Below are 18272 nucleotides of genomic sequence, written 5' to 3' on the forward strand. Positions count from 1 at the left end.
AATATGCGTGGGTCTTGAAGTTAACCAATTTTGATCACTTATCGACTTGTAGGAGTCGATATTTGCAACTTTTTGATTCTGGTCAATTATTTCTTGCTTAACAACATTTGACTTATGTAAGTCGTATTTTGTCTTGCATTAAAGGGAGACTAATCCTAAAACTTACAAATTTAGACCTCTATGAGTCAAAAGCAGATTCAGACTTATTTATGTCTGAGCTCTGACTGCTAATTGTGACTATTAACAAGATAAAAATCTATATTGAGCCTGGTCAATGGAGATACCAAATTGACAACACTTAAACTGATAGGTTGTATCACCAAAGGTTCTTCAGGACACTTAACTGCAGGAAATTATCACTGATAAAATATTTATTGATATCAATTGGATTGATCATGATGTATCATGTTTGTTGTTTATATTGTGTACTGTAAATTCAGAAATTATTGCGAGGTTTTTATTATTGAAAAAAATGCGACAGGGTTATAATTGTAATAATTTAAACTCGCATTTTGAAATTTTTTATATGAATCAAACAGGATTTTTCTCAATATCGCAAAAAATAAAATCTCATTCTAGTCTAAAATTACAAAATCGCAATAAAAAAAGCACGCAATAATTTCTGAATTTACAGTATGTATTTCATCATAATTGTTGATAGTAAATGGCCCCTGTGGGACTTTTAGTTAATTCTAATATGACGTTTTCTTTAGCTTTGTAAACAACACTGTGATAAAATTCTCAATAAAATATACTTAGCGCAGACTCAGAGATATGCATAATAATGGCTGTTACAATATACTTCCCACGTAAATCTACATGTATTGGAACCTATTTGCAGATCCTTTGCCGATTTTATTGTTTTAAAAAGTGCAATTAAAAAAGACAAAATAACATTTATTCTTATTCGTATGCATAATAAAAAGAAGTAATGCACAAGAGTTCTGAGAAATAAAAAAAAATTACCAGATGCTCCGCAGGGCGCAGCTTTATACGACCGCAGAGGTTGAACCCTGAACGGTTGGGGCAAGTATGGACACAACTTTCAAGCTTGATTCAGCTCTAAATTTGGACTGTGATTTTAAATAGTTGACACAGCATAGTTTTCTGACACAGAATGAATGTGGTCTAATGAACTTTAAAAAATGTTTGTTTTGCCTTTGAGCAATTCACTATGCTGTTGAATATTAATCCTCTCAAAAAAATGTTTGAAGAAATAGCAATAACTACTCATTTAAATACATCATAAAATATTAAAATGTAAAAAAAGTGCTTGTTATCACTGAATGGTAAAGATTGTTTTAATTTATCAGTTGGTAGTAAAAGTAAAAATATACATTGTATATTGTATAAAACAATGATTTAAGTTGATTCAACTACTATTCTGGACAAAGAAAGATAACTCCAATCAATTGAAAATTTCTTGCTATTGCACAATATTGTGCAATTAGATATTTCTTGCTATTGCGCAATACTGTGCAATTGAAAATATTTGCTATTGCACCATACTGTGCTATTGAAGATTTCTTGCTATTGCTCAATACTGTGTAATTGAAAATTTCTTGTTATTGCACAATACTGTGCAATTGAAGATTTCTTGCTATTGCTGAATACTCTGCAATTGAAAATTTCTTGCTATTGCACAATACTTAATATAATAATTTTGGATCCTGATTTGGACCAACTTGAAAACTGGGCCCATAATAAAAAATCTAAGTACATGCTTAGATTCAGCATATCAAAGAAACCCAATTATTCAATTTTTGATGAAATCAAACAAAGATTAATTTTGGACCCCGATTTGGACCAACTTGAAAACTGGGCCAATAATCAAAAATCTATAAAGTACATTTTTAGATTCAGCATATCAAAGAACCCCAAAGATTCAATTTTTGTCAAAATCAAATAAAGTTTAATTTTGGACCCTTTGGACCTTAATGTAGACCAATTTGTAAACGGGACTAAAAATTAAGAATCTACATACACAGTTAGATTCGGCATATCAAAGAACCCCAATTATTCAATTTTTGATGAAATCAAACAAAGTTTAATTTTGGACCCTTTGGGCCCCTTATTCCTAAACTGTTGGGACCAAAACTCCCAAAATCAATCCCAACCTTCCTTTTATGGTCATAAACCTTGTGTTTAAATTTCATTGATTTCTATTTACTAATACTAAAGTTATTGTGCGAAAACCAAGAAAAATGCTTATTTGGGCCCTTTTTTGGCCCTTAATTCCTAAACTGTTGGAACCAAAACTCCCAAAATCAATCCCAACCTTCCTTTTGTGGTCATAAACCTTGTGTCAAAATTTCATAGATTTTCATTTACTTAAACTAAAGTTATAGTGCGAAAACCAAGAAAATGCTTATTTGGGTCCTTTTTGGCCCCTAATTCCTAAAATGTTGGGACAAAAACTCCCAAAATCAATCCCAACCTTTCCTTTTGTGGTCATAAACCTTGTGTTAAAATTTCATAGATTTCTATTTACTTTTTCTAAAGTTAGAGTGCGAAAACTAAAAATATTCGGACGACGACGACGACGCCGGACGACAACGACGCCAACGTGATAGCAATATAAGACGAAAAATTAAAATTTTTGCGGTCGTATAAAAATTAAATAAAATTCCACGAAAGTCTATTAATCTTTTTGGCGCATTTAAGTCATTTCAAGACATGACGTCATACAAATGAAACCACTAAACTTGAAAATTTTCTGTTACGTGAACCATCGGAATTCGTATGATATTGTATTAAAAATGATTTTTTGAGGTATGTTTTGTTTTATTTTCTATTCTATTGCATTATTCGCATATTTACCCATTTCAGCAAGTCAACATGGCGGCTCCTTAGTTACCAAAAGTTAACTTTTGATTTGACGGAAGCTTACGAGAAAAACATGTAAATTAAAAATGACAAATGTTGGGTTTGAGAACTTAAAGAATTAAAAAGTTTTTTCTAGCAGTTATTCTCGAAATAACCTACGCAAGTTACATATTTATAAAAGATATTTGAGCTTTATCTAACAGGGAGTAAAAAAGAACAGCCACATACAAAGCATACCCACCCTCGCTTCAGTTTTTTAATGACCGTATTTGTCCTGTTAGAATTGAAATAATTCATGGAAGCCATAGATTGTTGGAATTTTACACATGGCCTGGGCCATGATATTCAAATTATATCCTGAGCGTTAGCGAATCTATGGCTTCCATGAATTATTTCTTAAATAATAAATATTTTAATTTGAATTTGTTTATATAAATTTTAGACTTGAACCAAAGTCATGGAAGTAGAAAATAATATAAATATAATAGATATATAAGAAGATGTGGTATGAGTGCCAATGAGTCAACTCTCCCACAAGTCACAATTTGTAAAAGTAAACCATTAAAGGTCAAAGTACAGTCTTCCACACGGATAAGTTTTCTTATAAATAACATTAAGAGTTGTCATCCATATGTCATCTCATTTCTACAACTGTTTCACAGGACTGGCTATATAACCATTGACATGCCCAAAATAAATTAAAGAGACCAGTGTCTGTATAAATCTGTAAATTCTCATTAAATATTTGGTATTGATACATGAATATATATACATATATGCTGATGGAGACCTGTGGCTTGGACGCAGAGTTGTCTCATTGGCACTCATACCACATCTTTCTATTATGTTACACCAATGCTCTGCTTTTTTCCATTATGTCATCCTGCTACTTAAAACTTTATAAAGTTGCTGTATAAGTATACATATGGACCCCTTAAAGAGGTTATTGATAATGTGCCATTGTTGGAAGTTTATTTAAACAAACATGTTATTTGATTACAATTTTCCAGGAAGTCTTTTAAACAATGTAAATATTATATATAATTCTCTCAAAATTAAATTTAGACAAGTCATGCAAATATAAGTCTAAATAAACACCATGACCATTTAGAAGTAAAATTTGGATTTGATTTTAAAAATAAATACAAAAAAATAATTACTCTGAGAGGCCAAAAAAAAAATATATATCTGTTTAAGGTTACATCAATAAAATAAATATGGAAGATAGGTCCGTGCTGTCCGTCTTGCCAAGGGCAAAGCACTTCTGAATACGACAGCAGAGGTCCAACCCTGAACTGTTGGGGCTAAAATGGACACAATTTTCAAGCTTGATACAGGTTTGAATTTGGATTGTAATTAAATATTTGACACATAATAGGTTTTGGACACAGAACAACTGTAGTCAAAGAACATAAAATTGGTAATATGCTCAATTTTTTACTTTTGTCTAATACACTATGCTTTTGCGAATTGCCCCCCTCCCAAAAATAAAAATAAAATACCCCCTTTTTTTTAATCTTATGCAATACACTATGCTGTTGCATATTTACCCAAACCCGAAACAAAAATTGTATCCCCTCCCCAATTTCTTTTTTCCACCCCCGTCCCCCTCCAAATTTTTTTTTCACCTCCCCCACTTTTTTTCCAAAAAAAAAATTTCCTTGAAGTTATGGTCATAATTTCAATTCAAACTTCCATTGGTGATGCAACCATAATTACCCATTTAAATACATGTTTAAATTAAAAGTCTTATAAAAGAAAATTAATACATCAGCATAACTTTTATAGTAACTTCTTGAAGTAAATTAAAGCAGTGTATGGGAGGTAATCCAACATATTATGTTTGGATTACTTTTGGATTACCTCCCTTACACTGCATTAAAATTGTCTTAATTGTCCATTTAATAACCAAGAAACCCTTCTTTTCCCACGTTTTTTGCCACTATTACCTAAACAGTTTGAGCCACAACCCCTCACAGACATTCCTAACAATCCTTCTGTGGTATAGAAACTTGTGGTGTAATTTCAGAGAGATCATATTACATTTAAACAAAAGTTATTGTCTGAAAACTAGAAATATGCCTTTTTGGGCCTCTTTCTGGCCCATAATTCTTAGGCAGCAACCATTTGATTTTCTGGGGGGGGGCTATGTCTTTTTTTTCTGGACAAATTTTTTTTTCCGCCTGCGGCGAAAAACAATATATTTTTTTCGCGACAAGTCGAAAACAATTTTTTTCTTTCAATTTTAGCATTACATATAGTGGCAGCTGAGGGTGAAACAAACAATTTTTTTTTCTCAGAATCAAAAACAAATTATTTTTTTCTCCAAAAACTGGAAACAAACTTTTTTTTCCAAAAAAAACCATAGCCCTCCCTAGAAAATCAAATGGTTGCTGCCTTAAACTGTTATGACCATATCCCCCAAAATCAATCCTAACATTCCTTTAATGATTATAAACCTTGTGTTTAAATTTATGGATTTCTATAGACTTATACTAAAGTTATAACCTGGAAACCATCTGTTTTCGGACAACTCTGACGATGACATGATACCATTTTACATGTAGCTTTGTATTTCATTGTTCAGTTTTATTTTATTTAACACAAAATTGATTTTCAATCCGACTATTTTGCACATTGCTTATCTTGAAAAAAAGCTCCATAGCTAAGCCTTATATCTTTTATAATGCTTTAACAGGTTGGGAACAAACCCTCTATATGGTAATTATACCTGTATAGAGGGATAATCCTTCTATAGAGGGGTAAAATTATCAATATAGGGCAGAATGGCATTCTCTACTTATTATGGCAGTAACCTGGAACAGTTGATTCACCAATTGATGTACTTAATTTAATATGCAAATGCCCAGTTTGATGCTTATCTGACTAAATATAAAATCTATTGTTCACCATGATTGAAAGCTGTGATGATCAGGTAAATTCTACTCACTTATGCCTCACTGAACAGAATTTCTATTGTTAGATTTAACATGAAATTTAAAGGTCAACTATTCCTTTTGTTGTTGATCAGGTGTTCAGATAGGTTTACAATAGATTGCAAGTTTTGTCACTTTAGCAGAAAACTGGTTATCCCAATTTTTAGTAAAGTGCATATGTTGATGCATATAATGCTAGAGATTATAGCCAATATAACTAGAAAATGCCATTCTGCCCTAATTTGCTTTAAATCCAGTGCAAACAAAAATACCCCTCTATAGACGGATAATTTTATCCCTCTAAAGAAGGATTATCCCTCTATAGAGGTATAATCACCATACAGGGGGTTTGTTCCCAACCTGTTTAATATATCTCTTTGAAAATAGTAAACATGATAATTTGGATTTCTGCAAATATCTGTCCTGGTTTTTAATTTTGACCCAGGATGTGCATTTTATGAAAAAAATCCACTTTAAAGTTGTCACAAAATCCTTATAATTGTCCCTCAAATGTCATAAACAAATAACTATTTATAACACTTTTCGTCTTTTAGTCCGTTTCATTTATATATTCTCAGCTTTGGTAAAAATGGGCAATATGTATTTGAATGTTTGCTTTCCTTTTAAATATTGCATTGACATGTTTATGCATGATTGTATGAGTAATTTATATACCTTTAAAATTCCTCAATTTCTCCCTACATCATTGCATAATGTGTTTAAAATGCTGAAACGTGTCATTATGTGTCAAAATTTCCCACACTTTCACTTCGGACTTTATCTAGACCTTTCTAGACTATTTAAAAAAGGTATAGGAGTACCGATCTAGTTCCTTAAAGTGATCCTTTAAATAAACTTATGCTTAAAGGTTACAAATTATACACTACCATTGAATTTTAATCTTTTTTTTAATATTGAATATTTTTTTTATTTGTAAAAGCATATAGAACATGCTATGGCACTACATAACGCCCCCCTTTAAAAAAAAAAAAAAAAAACAACCTATCGTTGTTTGCTAATATTGTATTGTATGGCAATTTATCATATTCATTAATTAAACACATACACTTGGATTTCTTTTTATACTGATTCCCCCATCCGATGGGTGACTTGGACACCTTTTGTAAACAACCAGTCCAAAAAAGTAAATCTATTCATGATGTTATACTTTTGTTTCAGAAAAGGGAAGAGGTTTGGTACCATTAAAACGTTTAATCCCGCTGCAAATGTTTGCACCTGTCCTTAGTCAGGAATCTGATGTACAGTAGTTGCCGTCTGTTTATGTAGTTCATACGTGTTTCTCGTTTCTCGTTTTTATATAGATTAGACCGTTGGTTTTCCCGTTTGAAGGTTTTTACATTACTAAATTTTGTGACCCTTTATAGCTTGCTGTTCGATGTGAGCCAAGGCTCCGTGTTGACCTATAATGGTTTACTTTTATAAAGTGTTATTTGGATGGAGAGTTGTCTCATTGGCACTCATTTCACATCTTCCTCAGTATATCTATGACATGGTTGTTTTGTGTGACACTTCCCCAATGGCCATTCTACATCTACCCAGTGGATACTCACTATGTATATGATACCGGGTATGTTCTGACAAACGGGGTTGCATTTTCAGCTTAATTGTCAGGCTGAAATGGGGTTACGTTTTTTTCGCCTTGCATTGGAAGGGGTCAGATTTTACTATCTAGAACGGGGTATTATAGATACAACGTTACTCTATTGTTTCAGATAAGGGTGAATGTTTGGTAGCATTAAAACGTTTAAACCAGTTGCAATTGTTTGCACCTGTCCTAAGTCAGGAATCTGATGTTCAGTAGTTGTCGTTTGTTGATGTGGTTCATGTGTGTTTCTCGTTTCTCGTTTTTTATATAGATTAGACCGTTGCTTTTCCCGTTTGAATGGTTTTACACTAGTAATTTTGGGGCCCTTTATAGCTTACTGTTGTATACGTGTCACTGTGAGCCAAGGCTCCATGTTGAAGATCGTACTTTGACCTATGATGGTTTACTTTTATGAATTGTGACTTGGATGGAGAGTTGTCTCATTGGCACTTATACCACATCTTTCTATATCTACTAAATTGAAAACAACGTTCAAACATATATGGGTCATTTTCAAAAAATGTCGAATTTTGAAATTGAAAAAATTATTAAAATTTACTTATTCAAACTACCCTCTACATAAGCAAATCAAAACAAACAGTACTTTAAGAACAACATATTAAAATATGCAATCTTAATGATGTCATACAAGAATATCTTGAAACATTTTTTGATCGATGGTACAATATTTTGTCTATCCTGTTACCATTTTCAAAAGAAATTTTGGGTTTTTAAGAAAAGGTTTAGATAAAATGTTAAGCTTGTTTTACGTAGCCAATTAAATGGTTTTCAAGAGAATAATCTTCTATCTATATTCATTCTGTAAAATAATAGATTATTTGCCAATTTTTAGAATTTAACCATAGCAACCATAGTAACAGGATAGACATAACAGGATAGACAAATTTCTTCGTTTTTGATTGCTGTAAAATAACTACTCCTTTTGGTGAAGTGATTATGGTTTTCTATTGTGAATTTGGTTTCCAACACGTTATTGCACTTTTTACAAGCATACTGTTGGTGTAATTAATCAAAATTGTTGGTTACAGTATAGACATGAAAAAAGTACACTCTATTTTTGTCACTAAATGTCTTGAAATTTCTTTTCTCTACACTGTCGTTCAAGAAACGATGCGTTTTAAATGTAAAGATTACTTTGCACTTTTGAAATCAACACTGACTGATTCAACATTCATAGGGAGAATAATTTAACGGCTGATTTAAGTAGCGGTAACAGGATGGACATGAACCTCCCGTACGATGATTCAATTTAGTTTGTAGATAATATATTACATACAATGATAAAGAAGCTACGATTTTTCGTTAGAGTAATAATTAATGTTCTCAAAAAGTCCCTTTTGCAGATATCAAGGCGATCAGAAAATCGGAAAAAATCATTTGAAATGTGTTTTTCTGACACTGTACGCACACAAATACCCTTAAAATCGGACTTAAATGCAGTTTAATCTTATCAAAAAAAGATGTAAGGTGTGTTTATTATTAATTTTCTGAATCACAAATCCGACAAGCTTTCATTTAAACCATTACAACTGAAATTTCCATTAGAAATAAAAATTTTAGCATGGGTGTACTGAAAATTCGACATTTTTTGAAAATGACCCATATATCAGCTTGTGTTGGATAAAAACTGCATTTTATACGTGTGCATGCAAAATGAATTTCTTGGTAAAGAGGTCTGAATACAGCACAAAAAATATTTCCAAAAGACCAAAACAGTGAAAAGGTATATTTTAACATATGGGATGAGAGCGAAGCTCGAATCCCCATATGGAATTTACTGACCCCATTTATACCGTATTACGTCACTAGCACACTATGTAACGAATTTATCTTACCGACTATCTTAACGTGTAAAATTCAGACTAGTTACCTATCAAAATGAGCCTGCAAGTCTTTAATACAGTTAGCATTAACATGATTAAGAAACTACTTCCTTTGATCCTACAAAAACAGATGCCAACAATGACAACTTGTTAGAATTAAATGTGTTTTATGAATTTATTTCATTTTATCATCACTTTCTTCGTCTGTTGAAACCTTAAGATTTTTCTCAGTACTGTTTTGTATTTCTAAAGGGACGTAACACCACCAGTGGTAGATCATTGTCTACAATGTTTTTCATGTTGTTGGTAAAACATTTGAATTTCGTTGAGGCTGAAATATTCTGTGTTATGGTATTACTAAGTTCGTCATTAACTTTTTTTGTGTGTAATCTCAATAATTTTAGGGCATACGAAACAGTTACAGGGGTGGTAATGTAGTCGCTTACAAAAAAAATTGACAACATTTGGAAAAGAATTATTTTAAGAAAACTTGAGAAGAGAAGACGTTCAAATTTATTTAATATTATTTTGTAGTTATCTTTTAAAACAAGAAGTGTTGGTATGTTAGCAAAGGTTAGATATGTCCAAGAAACCAAAAATTGACCATTTTAGTGGATTTAAAGATGTTAATAAAATTCAAGCACAATTTAAAAAAATTCATATTGCTCTTTCATAGCTTTTTTAATGTTTAGGAAAGTTCTTTTGCTTAATTTTTTTGGGAAAGAGTGTTACTAATGATTTTGCTGAAGGAAAAACAAATCCAGTAAAGAACTTATTTGTAAGAGATTTGCTAATTGTAATTTTACTCCTTAATTCCAATCAATTTATCAAAAGTACAATTTTTTTCTCCTTATTGCAATCACTTGATAAAACATTGTTATCTTTTTGGCTATGGAGGGGGTTGTAGATTAATAGTTATTGTATTTGAAGATTGAGTGTTAAAAATATTGCAGATCTATGAAATCATTATTTTACATTAATTTTTAACTAAAATTGCCATTCGAATATCCCTTTTCATGAATGAACAGTAACCTAAGGATTTCAATTCTTTAATTTATGTATCAGAGAAGTGGCAATGAAATCACATTTGGTTATTTCAATCATTTTTGAGGTTGTTTTTTTGTCCCAAAGTGTTCAAGGCGATACAAAGGCATGCTGTTTCCGGCAGGGTAAGCAAGTTTGTGATAAGGTCAGTTAAGTTGTTACAGTTGATAAGGTCTTCTGTTAAAGTTTGGGTAATGTCAGTTTTAAGGAATTAAATTATATGCGCTATACCCAATTTTCATATGGATCTTATTTTTACTTTTTCTCTGAGTTGTGGTCTGTTGATTTTGGGAAAAAAAGGACAAAAGAAACTAGAGGAACATTAGAACTCATAAGTCATTGTAAGTCAAAGATAAACTGCTGAATCTTGATAAAAAGTAAAGGACCAAAAGGCAAACAAAGCCCAACGTAGAAAATAATACACTATGAACCCTTCAAAAATAAAACTTACGATTGCGCCAATTAAAAGAAAAATGACTTCCCTACTCCTTTATTCGGACTAAGAACTGGCAGTTTACACGGCAAATGTTTCCTTTTTTTTTTATTAATGTAATGTATGTTGTAGCTTGTAACTTCACTTAAAGTCTTTATTGTCCAAAAACACAAACATTGAAGAATGAAATGCACAAAACAGTTCATAATAATTCCTAATGATAATAAAGCCCATACGCATGGTGGGAACAAAGCACTGTGTCATCATGGGCAACATATGTGGCTAAAACATAATCAGCAAAAGCTTCTATTTTCTAATCCACCGGCATATCTTTATTGAAATATTCAGCATAGCAATAAGTTTTATTCTCTCTCCGTACATCGACTGTCTACTGCAGTTTAAGTCATTTTTCTCCAGATGCTCATGGTGAAATATCTCCGAACATATGATACTTTTTAAGCCAAAAATAAGAATAAATATATATATTAATCATTAATATTTATGATAGTTCAAGTTGTGTACAGGTGAATTGGCTAGGATAAATTAATATAAAAAAAATGTAGGACAGGAGTTTTGAGTAAAAAAGGCAGGATGAGTCACTTTGCCAAAAAAAACCGGGATATGACAATTTCTGAAAAAAGGCAGGACCGAATAGAGTGAAAAATAACAAGGCAGGACAGATATCACAACTAGAAATAAACAGCTGCGCCACGAGCGCATGATACGCCCATCGTCTTGTGTGTGAAGTTTAATGCAATAATTATAAATAGTTTCTGAGATACGACGCGACATGTGAAACCTCCCTCTGCACCCCCCCCCCCCCCCATATTTTTTTACAAAATCTCATTAACTCTAAAATAAAATTTTGAACCATCACCAAAAAGTATACAGATCTTTAGATTAATATAACTAAGAAGTGTGTAAAGTTTTAAGCAATAGTCATGAATCGTTTTGAGATATGGCGCAACATGTGAAAAAAACTCCCAAATTTTCACCAAAAAGTATACAGATCGTTTGACCATCATAAGAAACAACTATGTTAAGTTTCATGAAATTTGGATAAGTTGTGCTCAAGTTACGGTGCGACATGTTTACACTGGACAGACAGACGGACGGAGAGACGGACGCCGGACATTTGTATACCAATATATGTCCAGTCAAAATTTGACGGGCTTATAAAAATGCCAGACAAAATAAATCATCCCAGCCACCCCCCCTCCCCCTAAAAATCAAATGGTAGCTCTCTAACATTTTTAAACCCGCCATTTGTGTATGTATGTTCCTGTCACAACATATTTTTTTTTTTCGATCATTTTTTTGTATAGTTATAAGGCCATTGGTTTTCTCGTTTGAATTGGTTTACAATTGCGATTTCGTGGCCTTTATAGCTGACTATGTGGCATATGCACTTGTTTGTATCCATACGAAGGTCGACTTTCCATATAAATATAATATGAGTAGTCGACCTTCGTATGGATAAAACAAGTGCCTGGTCTATGTGGCATGGGATTTGCTCATTGTTGAAGGCTATACGATGACCTATAGCTGTTAATTTAGGTGTCATTTGGTTTCTTGTAGAGAGTTCTCTCATTGACAAATTGCCAATCATACCACATCTTTTTTTTATAATGTACTATTGTTTTCTGTCATTCCTGAATCACTTTAGGTTTATCATTTATTATATAGCCAACAGGAGTTAAAAATTAAATTATATAAGTTTTCGGGAAGAAAACCTTTCCTTAATTTTTTGCATGCGTACAGTTCAGTTTGGATGTTTTTTTCTCAGGACGAACATTTCAATTATCGACTTGAAAAAAAACCAAAATATTTATCGAGGTACATGTATGTATTAAGACTTTTGATCTGTTACACTCCAAATAAGTGTTGCAAAGTTGGGGCCCCCGCCCCACCTTTTCAAAATCCCTGATATACGCATCTGATTCATACAAGAACAATAATGAAAATTTTATGCATCAGCTTTTCTGTCCTATTTAATTTTTCAATAGACAGCCAAATATTTCGCGATCAAAACACTTTGGATGAATATAGCTTTGTATCAAGATTCATTTTTCGATTCTTTTGCGTCTTATCACGGGGTCTACCAATATGACATTCAAGAAAGAAAAAAAAACACTTTAAAAATGCGAGATACCTTACCGTGATTTATTAATTTTCCTTTATCTGATAGCAGGAAAATATACGTAATCAGCTTGCTTCTTAACTAAATGCAAAAATTGTGCCAAGCTACATGTGATAAAATGCAGTTTTTATGGTTCATATTTAAACTGACTTGTATTTGATAATACGTGCTAAAAATGTGTAAAATGACTTTAAACAAGACACACCTTTGCCTGTATAGTTTATCATTATACTAATACAATACAAATACTATTGTGCTGTTTACTCGGATACCAATGGTTCTGATGGCTGTAGAAAAAGAAAGAAAGAGAGAAACATCCATACTGATATAGCATACAAACTAATAAAGCATAATCGGGACATCCAGACTGTTATATCATACAAACTAATACAGCATACGCGGGAACATCCAGACTGCTAATAGGAAACAAACTAATACAATTAATACAGCATACTCGGGAACATCCAGACTGCTAATAGGAAACAAACTAATACAATTAATACAGCATACTCGGGACATTCAGACTTCAGACTGTTATATCATACCGTGAAACAAATACAGCATACACGGGTCTTCCAGACTGTTATAACATACAAACTATTACAGCATACTCGCGTACACCCAGACTGCTATAAAATACAAACTAATACAGCATACTCGGGACTTCCAGACTGTTATAACATATAACTATTACAGCATACTCGCGTACATCCAGACTGCTAAAACATACAAACTTATACAGCATACTTTGGAACATCCAGACTGTTATAACATAAATTTGAACTAATACAACATCTTTGGGGACATCCAGACTGTTATGACATACAAAATAATCATACGGTATACCCCGGGACATCCACCAGGCTATCAGAACATATAAACTAATACAGCATACTCGGGAACATCCAGGCTGATATACAACATACAAGCTTTATTAGCGGGAGGTTCGGCTAGCCAGAAAACTAGGTTCTAACAATGTCATGTTCCAAGTTAGGAATATGGCAGTCGTCATCAAATAGATACTAGCTATCAGTTTGTATGTTGACGTTAACTTTATATTTGGTATTCTCTGGGATATCCAGACTGATCAGTATATATTCAAATAAACTGTATTGTATCCACTGACTGCCCAGTATAATTTTGTATTGCAATTTCGATAAATCATATAGCTTGACTAGGTTATATTGTCTTTTATTTTAATATCAAGGTTTTTAGGATATAAATATTACAGATGATTATTATATTATCCCGTATATTTTATTGATGAAATGAAAACTAAATCAAATAAAACAAAAATGTACATGAGATACGTGTACTTGTTTAATGTCATGTCAGTGGCGGATCCAGAAATTTTCATAATTTGGGGCCCACTGACTGACCTAAGAGGGGGCCCGCTCCAGTCACGCTTCAGTGATTCCCTATATAAGCAACCAATTTTTTTCCCAAAAAGGGGGGGGCTGGGCCCCCCTAAATCCGCCTATGCATGCTGCGATAGAGACGGTGAAATAAGCAGAGAAAACATGCATAATAGTGACAAATGATGCCATTCCTGGTCTGGAAAAGACTCTTTTTAAAATACGGTGACAGAAAAACAAACAATTTTCATTCCTGAAAATCTCTGAAAGAATGTTTTATACCAGCAGCAAAAATAAATCTAAATGACAATTTCCATTGCTTTCTGTCATTACGAATATCCAAGTTGAATGAGTGAGTGAGAATATTCTTTTTGGTATTTTATTTTATATCCTCAATTTCTGGTTCCTTATCCGGGACTAAATTAATATTTTGTTGAAACCGGAAATAAAATTCGAGGTAAAATGGCGGCGCCAAATTTGATTTCCAAAAACAAAAAAGCAAGATGACAAGAATTTCAACAACAGCTGAATGTACCGGAATGAAAAATGTCATCAACAAGTCAAAACTGTCAAGCAGTCTTCCTAATAGACACCTTTTCAGAAGATGAGCTTGAGATTTCTTTACACTATTCAAGAACGCTTACTTTGTCTATTTTCCGAATCTTAGGTCATCTCTCTGCTGATTTTCCTCATAATACAAAACAGAAAAAAACAAAACACAATTTACTGAAATGGGGTTATAAATTTTTCGATTCACGTTTACATTGTATTAAGGTTGAAAAATATAGCTTTAAAGAATTTAAGTTAAAATATTTCGAGGAATTTGAAAGAGAGTTGCTGAAGAGAATTAAACTTGTGCAGAAAAATGTTGATGCAAAATCTTCCAGCAGAAAATCCAGTAAGATGTCTCCGTCTGATTGTTTAACTAGATCCTTAACTGATCTGACACAAGACTTTGAATGGGAAACACCTGATCTCTTTTCACCAGTCAAAAGACGCAAAATTCATCAAAAAAAGGGATCACTTAATCTTGATACAGAACAGGCCTCTGCAAATTATGTATTCATGTTTACAAAATGTCCAAAGTCAGCAGCAAGTTTACGCCAATTTGCCAAGAAAAAAGTTTTGGATTCTGATGTCTTCTTGGATTCATTAATGCCAACATCGTTGTGTGCTAAATTTTGTGATGGACTGAAGTTAAAGTTGGTTTGGATTGATACAGACTTTAAAGTACATGATGTAAGCACATTTGTAGATAAAACAAAATTTCACTTATAAAAATATTTTATTGCAGTTTAGTCATGTTAGTTAGCCACAAATTCATGCCTGGTTAGGAAGAAAATATATATAAGAGAAAGTAATAACTATTTCTACAGCTACGTGTACATATTGTAGCTGTAACTTAAAATTATGTAATAGAATGTATCATACATTGTACTGTAGTTAAATTTCAACTTCATAATAGACCACTTTCGAGTTTGTCCGTCACCAGGAGAAACTCGTCAATTATGCACGCCTTTTTGACATCATTTACCAGATAGAGGGGATCGCCTGTATCCCTGCACTATTAACCTTCATCAAGCGTCTTAGTGATCGTTATAGTGCATGATAAACTAGAAATAATCTAGGTACTTAATCACAATTCCCTAATACATGTAAGAGCAGTGCTGTGACTGTCAGATTGTTAAATATGAGAATATAATTTGCAGAATAATCTGTGCAAAATAGCATCATAGTTTTCCATCCACTCGCTCAACATAGGCCAAAGTTACGAAGCCCCTAAACACATGAATGATGTTCACTAAGACCAAAGTTTTTGACAGAAATGCATCGAACTTGAAAGTTGTCAATTATATTATGTAGGTAACAAAAAATATCTTAAATCTCATCATTTCATGTAAACCTTGGAATCGCATGTACAGTACTCATAAATTAATACAGGTTATACATTGTAGTTTACTAATATTCTAGATAACTTTTTTTTTAGAATAGTTTTGATATTCAGAGCCTCAAACTTGTAGAAGATGCTATAGAAAAAATTAATGGCAAAGTTATTCCTATTGATGCAGTAATACAATATGGGAAACAACCATTATCCTGCCTTAGTGTCCAGAATATTGGTATGGAAAAGGATGAAAATGAAGAGAGAGGAAAGAAAAAAGAATTCACTAATGCTATTTTACCATTTACCTCAGTTTTTGAATTCTATTTCTCAAGGAACAGTAAACAACACCTTGCCAGTTGTAAGGGCTCTAGTCATCAGGGTATATTGATGTATAATGGTGAGTTTGGAATTGGTCCATGGAATTGTAGTTGTGAAGTAGTATGTGTTTTATATATATATATATATATATATATCAGTGTTCCAGCTAGCATGAAATGGAGGGGTGCCGCGCCCCGCCCCCCAAAATTTTGCGCCCCTCTGCCTTTTTTAAGTGCCCCTGCGCTTAAAAAACAATCTTTTTTCCTCATATCGTCGCCATTTTGTTGAGGTCTTCATTAAGACAACAGATTAAAATTGTTGACACTTGTTACCTGTATATAATCACCTATTTGATTAGAGTCAATTACTTAATCAGGTGAAATTTACGACCCTGTCTAATCCCTTTGCCCTAAAGCACCAAACATCGAAGTTACGATGCAAAATAGAATTTATAAAATAAATGTGAACGGCAGAACGGTGTTCATTTCTATTGTATTTGTTATTTATAAAATAACGTTCATTTAAAAAGAATCATTCCAATAGGTCAACACGCAAAATACCAACGAAAAAAAGAAAAATTGACCAACTCGGAAATGACAAGAAGAAAATATCAATGACTTGCCAGTCTATAACTTCTTGTTTCAAGAATAATGACCATCAAAAGTAAAAAAATAATTTAATTCTTTACCTTTATGAAAAATCGAGAAGAAGAAAGGTTTCTTTCAGATATCGCGATTGTTCTTCTGTTGTAAATTCCGCCGATTACGGAGCACCTGAAAGTCTGATTTTTATATCATTTTTTCTTAAATTGAAATCCGTTTTGACTAACTTTAATATTGATATTATTAAATACGCTCAACATGAAGTAAACGGAGATGCTTGTTGAATTGATAATAAACTTACAAAATTGAATCAATTTATTATTGTGCCGATAACGGAGCTCTCGAAAGTCCGATTTTTGTATCAATTTTCTTATTGAAATCACAGGCACTTGTTTCTATCCATTCATGAAGACCCCTATCAACGTATATTTCCGTAAATATACGTTGATAGGGGGTCTTCCAATGAACAAGTGCCTGTGATTGAAATCCGTTTTGACAAACTTATTGATTTTATTAGATACGCTCAACATGAAATATACGGAGATGCTTGTTGAATTGAACAGACAACAGTGAAACAATGTATGGTTATACAGAGATAGAAGCTCTGGCAAATACATTTGACATGGACCCTGAAACTCTCCTTGTTCAATAACAGGACTTTATAGCTCTTGTGTCATCAGCAGAACTTACAGATCGTCCCTTATCTAGTCTGCTAGATCTATTTCATTCACCTTGTTATTAGGATAAAAACCTATTATCTATGTACCCTCTTGTTGCAAAACTATTCAGTGTTGCAATATGACATGTATAATGTACAACCACTCAGTACAGCAGAGGTGGAGAAAATGTTCTCTCAGGTCAAATTGATAAAGACAAGTCACAGGCAGCTAGGGCAAACTTGAAAACACAGACATTAACAAAAATATTAACTGTAAAATTTAACTGTGATGAAACTAAATTTAATATTGATCAATGTGTGACAACCTTCTTCAAAAAGAAAAACAGAAGATTTGTCATTGTTGTTTATTTATTTGCATTTGAACTCTTCTTTGAAAAAATCTATAGTTCTGAAAGAGAAATGAATATAGTAATGTCTATTATTGCTATCAGTTTGATTTTAACTTATGCATGTTATATGTTCTAAATAAAGAGTTTTTAAACTTGTATATAATAGCTATTTAACTTAGCTAGATGCTTGCTAAAAATATGTCTTTATGTGGTAACATTAAGTATTTGATTTTTTTCAGTGAGAACGCGCTAAAGTGCCCTTTTTAAAAACGCGC

At 32.5% G+C, this 18272-nt stretch overlaps 2 protein-coding genes across 2 annotated transcripts in view; one reads left to right on the top strand and one right to left on the bottom strand.

Annotated features, from left to right (window-relative positions):
• LOC143071873 (ceramide glucosyltransferase-B-like) overlaps window positions 1-6559 on the bottom strand; it is a 37482-nt gene extending 30923 nt beyond the window's left edge. Inside the window, exon 1 of the mRNA XM_076246504.1 lies at window positions 6438-6559. The gene's annotated coding sequence lies outside the window, so the exon portion shown is untranslated. The remainder of the gene's footprint in view (window positions 1-6437) is intronic.
• Window positions 6560-14624: 8065 nt separating this feature from the next.
• The window catches only part of LOC143071874 (treslin-like), a 55321-nt gene continuing 51673 nt past the window's right edge, over window positions 14625-18272 (top strand). Inside the window, exons 1-2 of the mRNA XM_076246510.1 lie at window positions 14625-15423; window positions 16172-16466. Of these exons, the coding sequence (XP_076102625.1) occupies window positions 14731-15423; window positions 16172-16466 (988 nt within the window). The 5' untranslated portion in view covers window positions 14625-14730. The remainder of the gene's footprint in view (window positions 15424-16171; window positions 16467-18272) is intronic.

Source organism: Mytilus galloprovincialis, chromosome 4, assembly GCF_965363235.1.
Source record: "Mytilus galloprovincialis chromosome 4, xbMytGall1.hap1.1, whole genome shotgun sequence".
NCBI classification, from domain to species: Eukaryota; Metazoa; Mollusca; class Bivalvia; order Mytilida; family Mytilidae; genus Mytilus; species Mytilus galloprovincialis.